At 39.7% G+C, this 16,854-nt stretch overlaps 1 protein-coding gene across 2 annotated transcripts in view; it reads left to right on the top strand.

Annotated features, from left to right (window-relative positions):
• EFL1 (elongation factor like GTPase 1) overlaps positions 1-10,687 on the top strand; it is a 381,827-nt gene extending 371,140 nt beyond the window's left edge. For both annotated transcript variants that reach the window (XM_077263620.1, XM_077263621.1), the window contains exon 20: positions 10,372-10,687. In XM_077263620.1, coding sequence (XP_077119735.1) covers positions 10,372-10,560 — 189 coding nt within the window. In that variant the 3' untranslated portion in view covers positions 10,561-10,687. The remainder of the gene's footprint in view (positions 1-10,371) is intronic.
• Positions 10,688-16,854: the final 6,167 nt, after the last annotated feature.

Genomic DNA, 16,854 nt, shown 5'->3' with positions numbered 1-16,854 from the left:
GGTTTCTAGATCACAGAAGAAAGCAAACTTCGTAACACATATCTCCCATCACATACAGTGCCAGTGACCCTGTCACAAGCGGGATAATTACTTCACGTGATCTAGACTCTATGCTTCTCTTAATACATCCTAGAACTGTGTTTGCCATTTTTGCTGCTGCAACACAGTGTTGACTCATGTGCAGTCTGTGATCTATTAGTATACCCAAGTCTTTTTCACACGTGAGGTTGCTTAGTCTTACTCGTCCCATTCTGCAGATGTATTTTTTGTTTTTCTTGCCTAGTTGTAGAATCTTCCATTTCTTCCTGTTAAATAGAATTCTATTAGTTGCTGCCCATTGCTTAAGCTTGTGTAGATCCTTCTGAATCCTTTATCTTTTGTAGTGTTAGCTAACCCTCCTAGGATTGCATCATCTGCAAGTTTGATCAGTTTGCCTTCAGTTCCCTTATCTAGAGCTTTTATAAAAATTTTGGGCAACACTGGGGCCAAGACAGAGCCTTGTGGTACCCCACTTGAAACACTCTTCCAATCGGATGTGCAACCATTTGTCACCACTCTGAGTACAATCACTAAGCAAGTTATGAATCCATCTAACCAGCCCTTGCCAATCCCGAGATATACTATATCTACCACATTTCCCTGGTCCACCCAGTCAATGATTCCATCATAGACCCCAGGTGGCATTGGGTGGGAAATAGAGCTGGAAATTCAAACATTTCTCAGTAACGGATGATCGAACTGACCATGTACACCATTTTCCAAATTATTATGCAAATTACATTTTTCTCGGGTTTTCGTAAATGGTCGGTGCAAATGAGTCAGTCTAATAAGTCATCACCCGTTAGAGTATACATTGAATTTTATTGAAGAAACCTCCCAAAGATACCAGTATAATCTCCAAAATGAATAAAAACTCAAAATGCACTGTTCCAAATTATTAGGCACAGTAGAATTTCTAAACATTTGATATGTTTTAAAGAACTGAAAATGCTCATTTGTGGAATTTGCAGCATTAGGAGGTCACATTCACTGAAAAAAAAAGCTATTTAACTCCAAAACATCCTAACAGGCCAAGTTACATATTAACCCCTTTCTGCCATTGGACGTACTATTCCGTCCATGTGGGGTGGGCCCTACTTCCCAAGGACGGAATAGTACATCCAGCGCGATCGGCCGCGCTCACGGGGGGAGCGCGGCCGGGTGTCAGCTGCCTATTGCAGCTGACATCCAGCACTATGTGCCAGCAGCGGTCACGGACCGCCCCCGGCACATTAACCCCCGGCACACCGCGATCAAACATGATCGCCGTGTGCCGGCGGTACAGGGAAGCATCGCGCAGGGAGGGGGCTCCCTGCGGGCTTCCCTGAGACCCCCGGAGCAACGCGATGTGATCGCGTTGCTGCGAGGGTCTCTTACCTCCTATCCCTGCAGGCCCCGGATCCAAAATGGCCGCGGGGCTGCATCCGGGTCCTGCAGGGAGTACTTCCGGGTCCACAGCAGGCGCTGGTAAGCCTGCAGCACTGGAACTCAGATCGGTGATCTGACAGAGTGCTGTGCAAACTGTCAGATCAGCGATCTGTGATGTCCCCCCCTGGGACAAAGTAAAAAAGTTTTAAAAAAAATGTCCACATGTGTAAAAAAATAAATAAATAAAAAAAAATTCCTAAATAAATTTTAAAAAAAAATTATTCCCATAAATACATTTCTTTATCTAAATAAAAAAAAATCAAACAATAAAAGTACACATATTTAGTATCGCCACATCCGTAACGACCCCACCTATAAAACTATATCACTAGTTAACCCCTTCAGTGAACACCGTAAAAAAAAAAAAAACGAGGCAAAAAACAAAACAACGCTTTATTCTCATACCGCCAAACAAAAAGTGGAATAACACGCGATCAAAAAGACGAATATAAATAACCATGGTACCGCTGAAAACGTCATCGTGTCCCGGAAAAAACGAGCCGCCATACAGCATCATCAGCGAAAAAATAAAAAAGTTATAGTCCTCAGAATAAAGCGATGCCAAAATAATTATCTTTTCTATAAAATAGTTTTTATCGTATAAAAGCGCCAAAACATAAAAAAATGATATAAATGAGGTATCGCTGTAATCGTACTGACCCGGAGAATAAAACTGCTTTATCAATTTTACCAAACGCGGAACGGTATAAACGCCTCCCCCAAAAGAAATTCATGAATAGCTGGTTTTTGGTCATTCTGCCTCACAAAAATCGGAACAAAAAGCGATCAAAAAATCTCCCGTGCCCGAACATGTTACCAATAAAAACGTCAACTCATCCCGCAAAAAACAAGACCTCACATCACTCTGTGGACTCAAATATGGAAAAATTATAGCTCTCTTGTGGTAACGCAAAAAATATTTTTTGAAATAAAAAGCGTCTTTCAGTGTGTGACGGCTGCCAATCATAAAAATCCGCTAAAAAACCCGCTATAAAAGTAAATCAAACCCCCCTTCATCACCTGCTTAGTTAGGGAAAAATTAAAAAAATTTAAAAAATGTATTTATTTCCATTTTCCCGTTAGGGTTAGGGTTAGGGTTGGGGCTAGGGCTAAGGCTACATTTAGGGTTGGGGCTAAAGTTAGGGTTAGGGTTGGGGCTAAAGTTAGGGTTTGAATTACATTTACCGTTGGGAATAAGGTTGGGATTAGGGTTGGGGTGTGTCTTGGTTAGAGGTGTGGTTAGGGTTACCGTTGGGATTAGGGTTAGGGGTGTGTTTGGATTAGGGTTTCAGTTATAATTGGGGGGTTTCCACTGTTTAGGCACATCAGGGGCTCTCCAAACGCGACATGGCGTCCGATCTCAGTTCCAGCCAATTCTGCGTTGAAAAAGTAAAGCAGTGCTCCTTCCCTTCCAAGCTCTCCCGTGCGCCCAAACAGGGGTTTACCCCAACATATGGGGTATCGGCGTACTCAGAACACATTGGAGAACAACTTTTGGGGTCCAATTTCTCCTGCTACCCTTGAGAAAATACAAAACTAGGGGCTAAAAAATAATTTTTGTGGAAAAAAATTTTTTTTATTTGCATGGCTCTGCGTTATAAACTGTAGTGAAACACTTGGGAGTTCAAAGCTCTCACAACACATCTAGATGAGTTCCTTAGGGGGTCTACTTTCCAAAATGGTTTCACTTGTGGGGGGTTTCTACTGTTTAGGTACATTAGGGGCTCTGCAAACACAATGTGACGCCTGCAGACCATTCCATCTAAGTCTGCATTCCAAATGGCGCTCCTTCCCTTCCGAGCTCTCCCATGCGCCCAAACAGTGGTTTACCCCCACATATGGGGTATCAGCGTACTCAGGACAAATTGTACAACAACTTTTGGGGTCCAATTTCTTCTCTTACCCTTGGGAAAATAAAAAATTTGCTCGAAAAGATAATTTTTGTGAAATATGATTTTTTATTTTTACGGTTCTGCATTATAAACTTCTGTGAAGCACTTGGTGGGTCAAAGTGCTCACCACACATCTAGATAAGTTCCTTAGGGGGTCTACTTTCCAAAATGGTGTCACTTGTGGGGGGTTTCAATGTTTAGGCACATCAGTGGCTCTCCAAACGCAACATGGCATCCCATCTCAATTCCAGTCAATTTTGCATTGAAAAGTCAAATGGCGCTCCTTCGCTTCCGAGCTCTGTCATGCGCCCAAACAGTGATTTACCCCCACATATGGGGTATCGGCGTACTCAGGACAAATTGTACAACATCTTTTGTGGTCCATTTTCTCATGTTACCCTTGGTAAAATAAAACAAATTGGAGCTGAAGTTAATTTTTTGTGAAAAAAAGTTAAATGTTCATTTTTATTTAAACATTCCAAAAATTCCTGTGAAACACCTGAAGGGTTAATAAACTTCTTGAATGTGGTTTTGAGCACCTTGAGGGGTGCAGTTTTTAGAATGGTGTCACACTTGGGTATTTTCTATCATATAGACCCCTCAAAATGACTTCAAATGAGATGTGGTCCCTAAAAAAAAAATGGTGTTGTAAAAATGAGAAATTGCTGGTCAACTTTTAACCCTTATAACTCCCTAACAAAAAAAAATTTTGGTTCCAAAATGGTGCTGATGTAAAGTAGACATGTGGGAAATGTTACTTATTAAGTATTTTGTGTGACATATCACTGTGATTTAATTGCATAAAAATTCAAAGTTGGAAAATTGCGAAATTTTCGCCAAATTTCCATTTTTTTCACAAATAAACGCAGATAATATCAAAGAAATTTTACCACTATCATGAAGTACAATATGTCACGAGAAAACAATGTCAGAATCACCAGGATCCGTTGAAGCGTTCCAGAGTTATAACCTCATAAAGGGACAGTGGTCAGAATTGTAAAAATTGGCATGGTCATTAACGTGCAAACCACCCTTGGGGGTGAAGGGGTTAACATAGGAACCCTTCTTTGACATCACCTTCACAATTCTTGCATCCATTGAACTTGTGAGTTTTTGGAGAGTTTCTGCTTGTATTTCTTTGCATGAAGGTGGAATAGCCTCCCAGAGCTGCTGTTTTGATGTGAACTGCCTCCCACCCTCATAGATCTTTTGCTTGATGATACTCCAAAGGTTCTCTATAGGGTTGAGGTCAGGGGAAGATGGTGGCCACACCATGAGTTTATCTCCTTTTATGCTCATAGCAGCCAATGACACAGAGGTATTCTTTGCAGCAGCAGGTGGTGCATTGTCATGCATGATGATGATTTTGCTTCTGAAGGCACGTTTCTGCTTTTTAGACCATAGAAGAAAGTTGTCAGTCAGAAACTCTATATACTTTGCAGAGGTCATTTTCATACCTTATAGGGCCCTACCAGCTGTTTCCCCATGATTCCCTCCCAAAACATGACTCCTCCACCTCCTTGCTGACGTCACAGCCTTGTTGGGACATGGTGGCCATCCAGCAACCATCCACTACTCCATCTATTTGGACCATCCAGGGTTGCTCGACACTCATCAGTAAACAAGACTGTTTGAAAATTAGTCTTCATGTATGTCTGGGCCCACTGCAACCGTTTTTGCTTGTGAACACTGTTTAGGGGTGGCCGAATAGTAGGTTTATGCACCACAGCAAACCTTTGAAGGATCCTACACCTTGAGGTTCGAGGGACTCCAGAGGCACCAGCCGCTTCAAATAACTTTGCTGCTTTGTAATGGTATTTTGGCAGCTGTTCTCTTAATCCAATGAATTTGTCTGGCTGAAACCTTCCTCATTATGCCTTTATCTGCATGAACTTTGTCTGTGCTCTGTTTCAGTCACAAATCTCTTAACAGTATGACGATTTAAGTTTTCATTAAATATCTAATTTTTTCATATCTTGTCCAAGGCATTGCACTATTTAACCCTTTTCAGCAGCAGAGAGATCCTTTTTATTTCCCATATTGCTTGAAACCTGTGGCTTGCTTAATAATGTGGAACATCATTTTTAAGTAGTTTTCCTTTCATTGGAATCACCTGGAAAACTAATTATCCCATGTGTTTAAGATTGATTTCAGTGATCCATTGAGCCCTGAGACACAATACCATCCACGAGTTTATTTGAAAAACAAAACAATTAAATCTTTATCACACTTAAATCCAATTTGCATAATAATTTGGAACACAGTGTAAAGGTACTGCTGGACTTGGCTGTGGAAAGCGAAATGCACACATAAATAGTTTGGGGTCTGAAATCCTGACTGGGGAAATGTGCATGTTGAATTTTATTGCCTGATCAATTTGTTCTCTAGGGAAATGTCCCTTCCAAAGACGTTTTGTAGCGGCTTACTCCCTTTCAGTCTTGAGAACACATGCGCACTGGGTCAGTCTGAGCATGCATGTGTACTTGTGGTTGTGTGGAATACCTGTTGACTGACCAAATGTGTGGAAAGATCATCCTTATTAAAGCACTGTATATGTTTGTGTTACTCATCAGTTAGTTAAGCAGTTTGCCAAATGATTTTGAGTCAGTACCTTTGCTACCTGTTTACACCTTGCAGTGTGGTCTCAGAACTGCACTACATTGTTTGATTAAAAACTGTGGCAATACACACTTATGAGAAATGTCTTTAGTTGTTTCCACATTGCAGTCAGCGAGGACAAACAGTAAGGGTATGTGCACACGATGCGGAAAACGCTGCGGATCCGCAGCGTTTCCGCAGCTGCGGGTCCGCAGCAGTTTCCCATTAGTTTACATTACAATGTAAACCTATGGGAAACAAAAAACGCTGTGCACATGCTGCGGAAAAAAACGTGCGGAAACACAGCGGTTTACATTCCGCAGCATGTCACTTCTTTCTGCGGGTTCTGCCACGGTTTTACAGCTGCTTCTATAGAAAACCGCAGTTGTAAAACCGCAGTGAAATCTGCAGAAAAACCGCGGTAAATCAGCGATAAATCTGCAGCAAAAACGCAGCGTTATTGCCCTGCAGATTTATCAATTCTGCTGTGGAGAAATAAGCAGAGGACCATTCTACGTGTGCACATAGCCTAAGTCCTAATAGAAAAGCAATGGGACTTGGATTTTTAAGTCATTTTCACTCATATGTAATGTTTTTTAGTTTGGTTTTTTTTTTGGATAATGTAAAGCGCATTAAAAAAATGTAATAGTATAGTGGATGAGACTTAGGCCTCGGACGAGTTTTTTTCTTGTAAATTATAATCACCCTATCCTGAAATAACTTTTTAGCAGTGAGAATATGAGACATTTTGCTTGTTCATGCAGTAAGACTACGGCACGTCTTAGACACATACTGACCTTTTACAGACTATTTCCAGGAGGATTTATTAAATGAGGCTTGTGAGCCTTCACACAGAAACTACCAGAGATCATTTACTATTTTTGCATCTCATTAGACATCAACATGTTCAGCATCTTTATCTCCAGACGTTATTTATCATTGATGACATCCTTTACCTGAGAGTCCATTTTGATACATTTTGGACAGATTCTTTGGACCTATCTGCTGATTATATGTGTAGACATTACCTTAAGTGAACTTACCCTATTAGATGAGGGCCTGTAGAAATGACATAATGAAATGCAGTTATATTATACAAAAACAGGTCCTCATAGCACAATACAATGATCCTCTTCTATTTCAAAAGCATATAAGCAATAGAGACTCTTGAAGTAGCAACACGATCAACGTTTTAGGCAGGTGCGGAAAAATTCTGCAAAGGTAGAATGCTTTCAAGAATAAAAGTGTTAAGAATTTATTTTTATCAATTAAAAAATGCGAAGTGATAAAAACCCAAATCTAAATCAAATCAATATTTGGTGTAACCATGTTTTGCCTTCAAAACAGCATCAATTCTTTTAGATACACTTGCATAAAGTCAGGCATTTTGTAGGATTATAGTCAGGTGTACGAGAACAACAACCTCACCTTTGTAGCAGAGTCTGACTGTCCCTCACCCAGTTTTAAATCTACTACACAAGTGTTTGTTCCAACCGTCATATGAAAATGATGATGATTATCACCTGTACTGTGTGTACTGTGTGTATACTGTATGTGTACTGTGTGTACAGTATGTGTGTGTACTGTATATATTTTGGTACATTGTGTGTGTACAGTATGTGAACTGTGTGTATACTGTATGTGTACTGTGTGTACAGTATGTGTACCGTGTGCTGTATGTATGTGTACTGTATATATGTCGGTACATTGTGTGTACAGTATGTGTGTACTGTATGTGTGTGTGAACTGTATATATGTCGGTACATTGTGTGTACAGTGTGTGTACTATGTGTGTGTACTGTGTACAGTATGTATGTAGGTGCACAGTATGTGGGTGTACAGTATGTGGGTGTACTGTATATGTGTGTGTACTGTGTACAGTATATATGTGTGTACAGTATGTGTGTGTACTGTATATGTGTGTACTATATATGTGGGTACAGTATGTGTACTGTCTGTACTGTGTACAGTATGTGTGTATAGTATGTGTACTGTATGCTGTATGTGTGTACTGTGTGTACAGTATGTGTGTGTGTGGACAGTATATATACATGTGTGTTTGGGTGTATATATAAAATATGTATAATACTTATGTACTTTAAGTAATTAAACTTGCAGCAGTGTATGCCACTTGCAGTCAGGCTCATAAGCTGCTGACTACAGTTGTAAAATTAACAGACATTGTTAATGACAATTTTGTAGTGCAGTTGTGGAGTGCAGAGTACATTTATTCCAAAAACTATTTTCTTTTTTGTTTGCCTCCCTTCGCTAGCAATCAGGTGCATGTGTAATGAGTGCAGTAACATGGTTACCGTTTTCAGTGGAGCTCTAACCCACTCCGCCATCACATGACTGCATTTGTGACCGAATTACACAGTGTCTGTTGTTTAGAGCGGAGGTCACTTTTTGGAATTTTCTCTATGTAAGTCTATAAGACCCAGAACTAGGCTTTGTATCCTCAAATCTGAGTCTCCTAGACTCACTTTGAAAAAAATGGCCGCCTTTCCACACAAGAATGCTGTGTGATTTGGCATGGTGACAGATGCAGTGACGTGACGACGGACCAGAGTGCCGCTGAAAGCGGCAGAAGATGGCAAATAGGGAACGTATTACTGTGCATATGATTGCTATCACCAGAGTGGTCCTATAAGTTTATATATGGCCGGCTTTTCCTATGGCTGTAAGCCCTGTGCCGCCTTCTATCCTGGCAGTGGTATGGACAGTCTAAGAGCTTTGAGGTCTTCCATGTTGCATTACTGCCCCATACTTAATTTTCAGTTTGGAATAATAACAGCAATTTCCTTTCCAACTTCTTATGCACAATAGAGTTAATGAGAGGAACGATTTGTTACATTGTTAATCATGCTGTCATGGTTATAACAGACTTAATCTTCACAGATTTTAATTGGCTTTATCTGTAACCATGCAATGTGATTACAAGGAGATTCACAACCAATGCAGTAAATTAAAATCTGGGTTTACTGTCTATTCTCTAACTATTCAAGAGAAATCTGAAAATAATGATTTATTAAAAGTGTGAAGAATGGAGCTGTTTGCATTGTGAATGTACTTTTAAAGGAGAACTCTACCAAGTTTAATTGGTTTCCTATAAATAAGACTGGTCCTAGCGTAAGTGTGAAATATATATTAAATTATTGGTTAATTTCCATGTAGCTCCCTTCATAGAAACCTTAAAATTACTTTATGGTGTATATTAATTAAGTTCTGTTTGAACTACATGGATTATTTCAGCATCATGAGTATTGGGACACCCCACAGAATGTCATCTTCCACTTTCGGCAGGGGACTCTCCAGACTGATGTAAGGCCTCCTGCAAGTCCTGAGGAGGCGATGAATGAAATGGGAATCTCTGCTATACACCTCCATCAGACCCTGATCTGGGCTAGATTTATACATGTGCAATTTGTATAAATGATAAATGAGTTTTATTGTTTATGAACTTGTCCGGTGTAAATGGGCCAGATGTGCTGAAATAGTGGTTCTTCAAAAATGAAGTTCAGTCTAGACAGCCAAAATAAACTGTGTATGCAGTAAATTCAACAGAGGTAAGACTTAACCGTATTGTTTAAAAGAGAATCTGTCATCCGTTTTTTGCCGCCCCATGTGAAAGTGACAAAGGGTCAGAGACCCTGAATCTAACGTTGGGTCACGAATTTGATTCTTTGATGTAGTTTTGTAAAGAATGTCTCTTTTACCTGATGCAGCTCTATTAGTCTTATAAACAATCTCCTGTTATGTAATCCTTGATATTCATGAGCTCTGACTAATCCAGCTCTTTAGGAATAATCTACAGCTTTCTGCCTATGCACAGTAAACACAGAAAGCTGTCAATCAATGTTGTGGGCAGAGTTATACAGAGCTCATCCTCTAGAGGACCATCAGATATGCAGCAGATAAAACATGCATTTTATCAAACAGGCTAGAAGAAGCCCAGTAATAGCCCATTTACACATCCAGTTACACAGGGCGACAGATGTTCTATGCAAACAGGATAATCATGAATACAATAGTTGTTGCATAGGACATCATGTTCTCAGCAGCACAGCTTGGTTACACAGGATGATGTGCTGTCGATAACTGATATTTTAAACCAAGTTACACAGGGACAAGTGTTTTGTTCATTCACCGGGTGATTGCCGGCCGGTTTACGATAATGGGAAACAAGTTTGTTACCAATTATTGGCCCATCTAAATAAGCCTAAGGTGATATATTGCTAGAATCAGTGTCTCTCTTCCTATTTTATGCTGCTTTCTGTTAAGGAAGTATAAACCTAGTGATGGATTCCCTTTAAGTCCAGAGAACCTCTTGATACAGTCTCATTTTGAAGTTTTGTGCCCTTGTCTGTTAGGAAGTTGACCTCTTTTTTTTTTGTTTTCTACCATTTAAATTCAGGTCATTGCCAGCGATCCATTCTGGGTCCCAACTACGGAGGAGGAATACTTACACTTCGGAGAGAAAGCAGACTCTGAAAATCAAGCAAGGAAATACATGAACTCTGTGAGGAAACGTAAAGGACTTTATGTGGAGGAGAAGATTGTGGAACACGCAGAGAAGCAGAGGACTCTGAGCAAGAACAAATAATTATTCTCAGCTTCTTTCTCTGTTGTTCTTGTAAAGTTTCCCCAGTAATTATTTGTATGTGTTGCTCGTAGTCTAAGACTTTCACAGACTGTGGAGCAGATTTTAATAAATGTAACTGATGAGACAATTGACTCTGCTAGTGTTTTCTGTCTGTTAATAACTCCTAGTGTGTAGGCTTGTACTATCCTCAGTCTGCAGAGCCAGAGGCTAAACCCTCTGCAGAGATGCAGTCAGATACAAAGGCGTTCTGTAATCTGGGCTGCCGACACCATTAATAAATGCTGAACGTCGGTAGAAAAGAACATGCCTTGTATATATGAATACATACAATCTCATACTCATGTACTCGGGTCACGTACTGTAATATGATCATTATTATGCCCACCAAGCATGTCAGCTCATTCCATTATTGTAGTTCTCTTCACATTAGTTGCTGCATTTTGAGAACTAAAGTAGAACTCGCTGTTCTGTCAGGTTAGGTCAATATCATTATCATCTGAAAAGCTACTTTGTCTCATATTAAAATTAAAACTCATATGTTTTCTGTGGCTCTGGAACTAGGCCATGCTTCCCTTCTCCCCACTGTATTGTGTGTGGCTTTAAAGTGAACCTGTCAGCAGGATTGTGCACAGTAACCTACAGGAAGTGTCAGGTCGGCACCATTATACTGATTACAATGACACCTTGGTTAATGAAATCTGTCTTGTGGTTGTTGTGTATTCTTTATTTTCAGTTTTTAGTTAATGATATGCTCGTGCTCCGGGGCGGCCTGTGGGGGGTGCTTCATGTGGTGCTCTGCTTAGCTATTCATAATGCAGACTGCTGACAGGTCACTGATCCCTCACTAACCTGTCCCCTATTTTACATACTGATTATTATATGTATTGAAGAAACAAAATTTCACCTTCAGCAGGCAGGGGATGATCGCATGTATAATGTGCATTAAATTGTTTTATTTAGGCAAATACATTGATTCTGAAAAAAAAAAAAATTATCAAAATGGCTCCAGCATATGTCGGCGGTTCAATAGATGCTACTGCGCAGGTGCTATTTTGCTAGAGGTAAAAAAAAGTTGTCTCCACCAAGATTGGCAATCCCATACATGCTACTGTGCAATCGCCACCGTAGCCATCGTGGTGGAGACCTTTTTTTCCTCTAGCAAAATGGCGTTGCCTGCGCAGTAGCATCTATCGGATCACTAATAGATGTTACGCCATTTTGAGAGAGTTTTTTTTATTTTTCATAATGAATGTATATGATTAAATAAAACAATTTAATGCACATTATCCATTATTTATTTTTCAATACATATAATAATCAGTATGTAAAATAGGGGGCAGGTCACTGAGGGATCAGTGACCTGTCAGAAGCCATCAGTATGAATAGCTAAGCTGAGCACCACAAGAAGTGCCACCCATAGCCCCACCTACACTGAAGCAGGAGAATCTCAGTAACTCAAAACTGAAAACAAAGATTAAAGGGAACCTGTCACCTGAATTTGGCGGGACAGGTTTGCGGTCATATGGGCGGGGTTTTCGGGTGTTTGATTCACCCTTTCCTTACCCTCTGGCTGCATGCTGGCCGCAATATTGGATTGAAGTTCATGCTGTGTCCTCCGTAGTACACGCCTGCGCAAGGCAATCTTGCCTTGTGCAGGCGTTTACTACGGAGGACACAGCATGAACTTCAATCCAATATTGCGGCCAGCATGCAGCCAATGGGTAAGGAAAGGGTGAATCAAACACCTGAAAACCCCGCCCATATGACCGCAAACCTGTCCCGCCAAATTCAGGTGACAGGTTCCCTTTAAGCAACAACCACAAGACAGATTTCATCAACCAAGGTATCATTGTAATCAGTATAACTGAGCCGACCTGACACTGTAGGTTACTGTGCACAATCCTGCTGACAGCTTCACTTAGGCCTCTTTCACACTTCAGTTGTTTGGCGTCAGTCTAAAACCGCCAGTTTCCTCAAATAACGGATCCGTCATTTTTTTTTGGCGGATCCGTTATTTTCCCATAGACTTGCATTGGCGACGGATTGTGACGGATGGTCGTCAGTTCCATCCGTCATGCGACGGATCCGTCGAAATTTGGCTGACGTTGTCTAGACATAGACGGACATTGAAACGTTTTTTGTCAACGCCGAAATGACGGTTCGCGGCGGATCCGTCGCGTCCGTCATTCCATAGAATGGCCGCCTATGGGCGACGGATCCGTCGCGACCGTCATTTCGGCGGATCCGTCGCCCCAATCCGTTTTTTCAATTGCGCATGCTCCAAAAAGTAGATACTTTTCCCAGACAACCCCCAAGTAACGGATCCGTCAAAAAAACTGATCCGTTGGAACCGTTTTCTCAACAATTGTGACGGATCCGTCGAACCGTCACTATGTCGGAAGTGACTGATGCCAAACAACTGAAGTGTGAAAGAGGCCTTAGACAACTGCAGAAGAAACCTCCCTGATTTGCCCTGCATGAGCACAAAAGGTAGCCAAGGTAAACCCCCATGGTTAAATGGGCAGGTCTACAGATGGCCAAAAGCCAAAGATTAACTGGTTAAGAGGAGTTTAATGGAAAACTATTTGCAGAAAATTACCTATTGTTTAAATCAGGTTTTTGAGTTAAGTTATTAGAGATTATAAAAAACGTTAAATTTGTATTCGCCAGGTCTGGTGACATTTTTCCAAAAATTACAAGCACTCCAACAGCCTTGGTAATGTCAAAGTAGCCTCAACATGAAAACAGATGGTAGCTCTGTAGCATCAACAGACTATTTAATAACCCTGTACGTGGACAGACTTTTCATGGTTGTAGAATTAAAAAAGGCCCCCAAATGTTCCACCTTAGTCACCTGTTATCAGACAGATAGTTCTGTGCAGAGGACTGACTGAAACTGATGGTGTCGCTGTTAGAGGTAACATCATCCTGCTGTTACTGAGAGCTCATTGTTCAAATTTGCTGGGACCAACGTATTTTCATAAAATGCGAGTTGAATTCAATTTACATTGAATCAATTTCATCACCTCTAGTTGTAGTCTGTTCAGTAATATCAATGCGTTGTTTAGTGAAACAAGAAGTTAAAATATTTTAAAAAAAAAGCCCAGTGAGCAGATTTCAATTTTTTATTTTTAATACAGATTATAATCTGAATAATAAAACAATATTGCAAAAAAAAGCCAATTTAACATTTTAACACCAAATCCTGATTTAAACTTCATTTGATTTCCCTTTAACCACTTTGCTCTCTGCAGTTCTACAAGACTGACTGTTTCAGGATCTTGTAGAAAATGATGCAGACTAACAAATTGTGAAGGCAACTAGATTTGTTTTGTTCAATCTGGCAATTAATTTTCCTTTAACTATCCAACGTTTTTATGCGCATGTTAACTATAATTGTTACGCTTGGTTTTGATTGAAAGGTCCTGTAGATCATTCTTGGCGTGCTCTCTCTCTGCTGCATAAAAAAAAATCAGTATTAACAATATTTGGGAATTGCTGGTTAAGCAATGTGCTAATTTTTAGCAATAATGTGCTGAAACTTGATCTACTCTTAAAGAGGATCTGTCAACAGGTCAAGAGACCAGTTTTTGTATATTATGCCCACTGCTCCCCTGAGTATTCCATTTTTCTAAATATCCGCCATATGCTTCCAGAGTTATGGATCTTTTTATATTACTGCTAATTTTTATTGCCTTTACATTGGGGTGTATTTCACATTACGCACAGCAAAGACCCAATTTAGATTGACTCATCCCAGATAAGTTTGAAAGCAGTGTTGCTTCACAATGGAAATATGAAACCATCAATCCCTATTGCACACTCATGTCATCTAAAGGAAAGTTATGAAAATCTATCAGTTGTTTTGCATGCTATGCAATATAAGCATCATCAATGGAATATCTGCGGAGATTTGAAAGTGATTGGTCTGCTAATGAGAATGCAAGGAGGTTTCACACAATATTGTTGCTTCTTGTGTTTATGGGACAGTAGAAATACAGTAGAGCATTATGTTTGTTGTGATTGGGGACACATCTATGCTCCAGGTAGAGACAATGTTCAGCATAATCTTTTAGTTGCTCCAACAAAAATCTTTCTTCCTCCAATACATATAAAGTTGGGATTAATTAAAAACTTTGTGAAAGCCATGGCAAAGGCAAATTCACAAGGGTTCCAGTACATTTCACAGACATTCTCCAGCATTTCACCAGCAAAACTGAAGGAAGGGGTATTTGTTGGTCCTCAGATCAGAGAGCTTATGAGAGATGATGTGTTTGAAGGAACTCTAAATGATAAGGAATTTATATCTTGGAAAAGCTTCAAGTGGATCTGTGAAAACGTCTTAGGAAATCAAAAATCTCCAGAATATGTTGTAGGTGTTGAGGAACTGCTAAATGCATATCAGTGTCTTGGATGTCGCATGTCTCTGAAAATGCCCTTTTTGCATTCACATTTAGATTTCTTCCCTCAAAATCTTGGATGTAGGCAGTGAGCAAGACGAGCGGTTTCACCAGGACATTAAAGTAATGGAACACCTCTACCAGGGTTTTTGGAATTACTTAATGATGTCAGATTACTGTTGGATGTTATATAGGGACAACCCTGAAAAATCATATCAATGACAGTCTAATGTCGAGCTCTTTTAATTTTTGCTCATTTTGGTTTCTATTTTGCATGTGAAATTATTTTGGTTCAATAAAAACTTTTGTAAGGTGAAGCATCTTTTTCTGATATGTAGATTACTGTTTTCTTAATGTCGCCAATATATTTCCTATACCTTATAATAATGACGCTGCTCCATGGAAACTATACGTGCTACAGAAAAACTATATACATTTTTGAAATCAGGACAAAAAGATGATTCAGAAAAGTACAAAGTCACCTGCGATGATTATAAAAAATATTTTTGTTGTAGACCTATGAATTGTTAGCCATTTACCTTTAGATTTTCTTATGTTACTTTTCTAAAGTCCGTGCATCATTATTCACATTCTGTTGCCCCTGAATGTGGCTGCTGGGTGCATTGTGCGGCAGAATATGTTATGAACAGCTTCTTGTTGGCATACTTCATTAATGTGGGCAGTATCTCCCGCACTTTGTGTCGTGTCCTGAACACACGATCTCCAGCACCTGGTAAGATAACACACCTTCTTACAATTACACTGATTGCATCCTCCCCGGAACATCACTCTCCAACAAAGTAATGTAGCAAAACGCACAATGGAGTGTTGGTGAGAGGGAGCAGGCCACATCATGCAATCCGATTAGTATTACTATTTTACACTGACACCCATCAACTTAATTGATATTTTCATTGCATTTCGCCTCATTAATGCATTATTCACATTGGTACTCACTTTTTATCATATTTTCTATGAGTTATTAATTCTTTTATTGACACTTTTTTGGCACATTTAATTGATCAGTTACTAATCAATTCATTACTCTAAATTATATATCAATTGTTTTTCCATCATGCTACCTTCACAATCACTGATATTAAATTCTCTTGTATACAACTCAAATTGTTTTTAACATTGTCCTGTTGTGTTTCATGTTTTTCATTGTGCATCTATACTGTATATGTGAAAGAATGTTTTTTGGACTTTTTTTTAGTTTTGGACAGCAGCCTAAAGACAAGACACCAAATAATTCTATGAGTAGCGCCCATTTGGTGCCTAAAGACAAGCTTCCATAGAATCCTTTGGGTAATGCCCATTTGGTAAAGACCTTAAAAATTAGCACTAAAAAAAAACAGTGCTTAGGGGAGTGACTTAGTGATAGGTCCTCTTTAAGCTAGCCATATAAATGTTTATTGAACTCGCTGATTTTGAAGAGATTGGCTAGATATATTAGTTGTATGGAAAGTCTAGTCTCCCAAACCTCTATGGTTCCCCTAAGAGATAAGAGTCTGGCAGTGGACTAATTCCCTTGCTTTAATATTGACATGCATTAAAGAATATATTGCAGTCATCGTATTCTATAGCACTGTGTACTTACAATTGCTAATTTTGCCTTTCTACTCAGCTAATTCTCTTTTCTCTGCTCTATGTAGAAACAGGAAGTCTCTTTTCCCTGCATTTATCATCCCTCTCTTCAACTCCTGACCCAGCTGCTCACTCCTCCTCCTGCCAGGGAGTTTTGGAGTGGCTTCTGACTCATACAGAGAAAGTTAACCTCCTGTTTCTACATAGAGCTTAGAAGGATTCAGATAGTCAGTTTTTAATCATGTGATTTCATAGACCTAATGGAAAACAGAAGAATTAGCTGGGTTGAAAGGTAAAATGAGCAATT

Source organism: Ranitomeya variabilis, chromosome 5 (assembly GCF_051348905.1).
Source record: "Ranitomeya variabilis isolate aRanVar5 chromosome 5, aRanVar5.hap1, whole genome shotgun sequence".
In the NCBI taxonomy this organism is placed as follows: Eukaryota; Metazoa; Chordata; class Amphibia; order Anura; family Dendrobatidae; genus Ranitomeya; species Ranitomeya variabilis.
The sequence above is the reverse complement of the archived record's forward strand: the minus strand, read 5'-3'. Positions and strand labels throughout refer to the sequence as shown.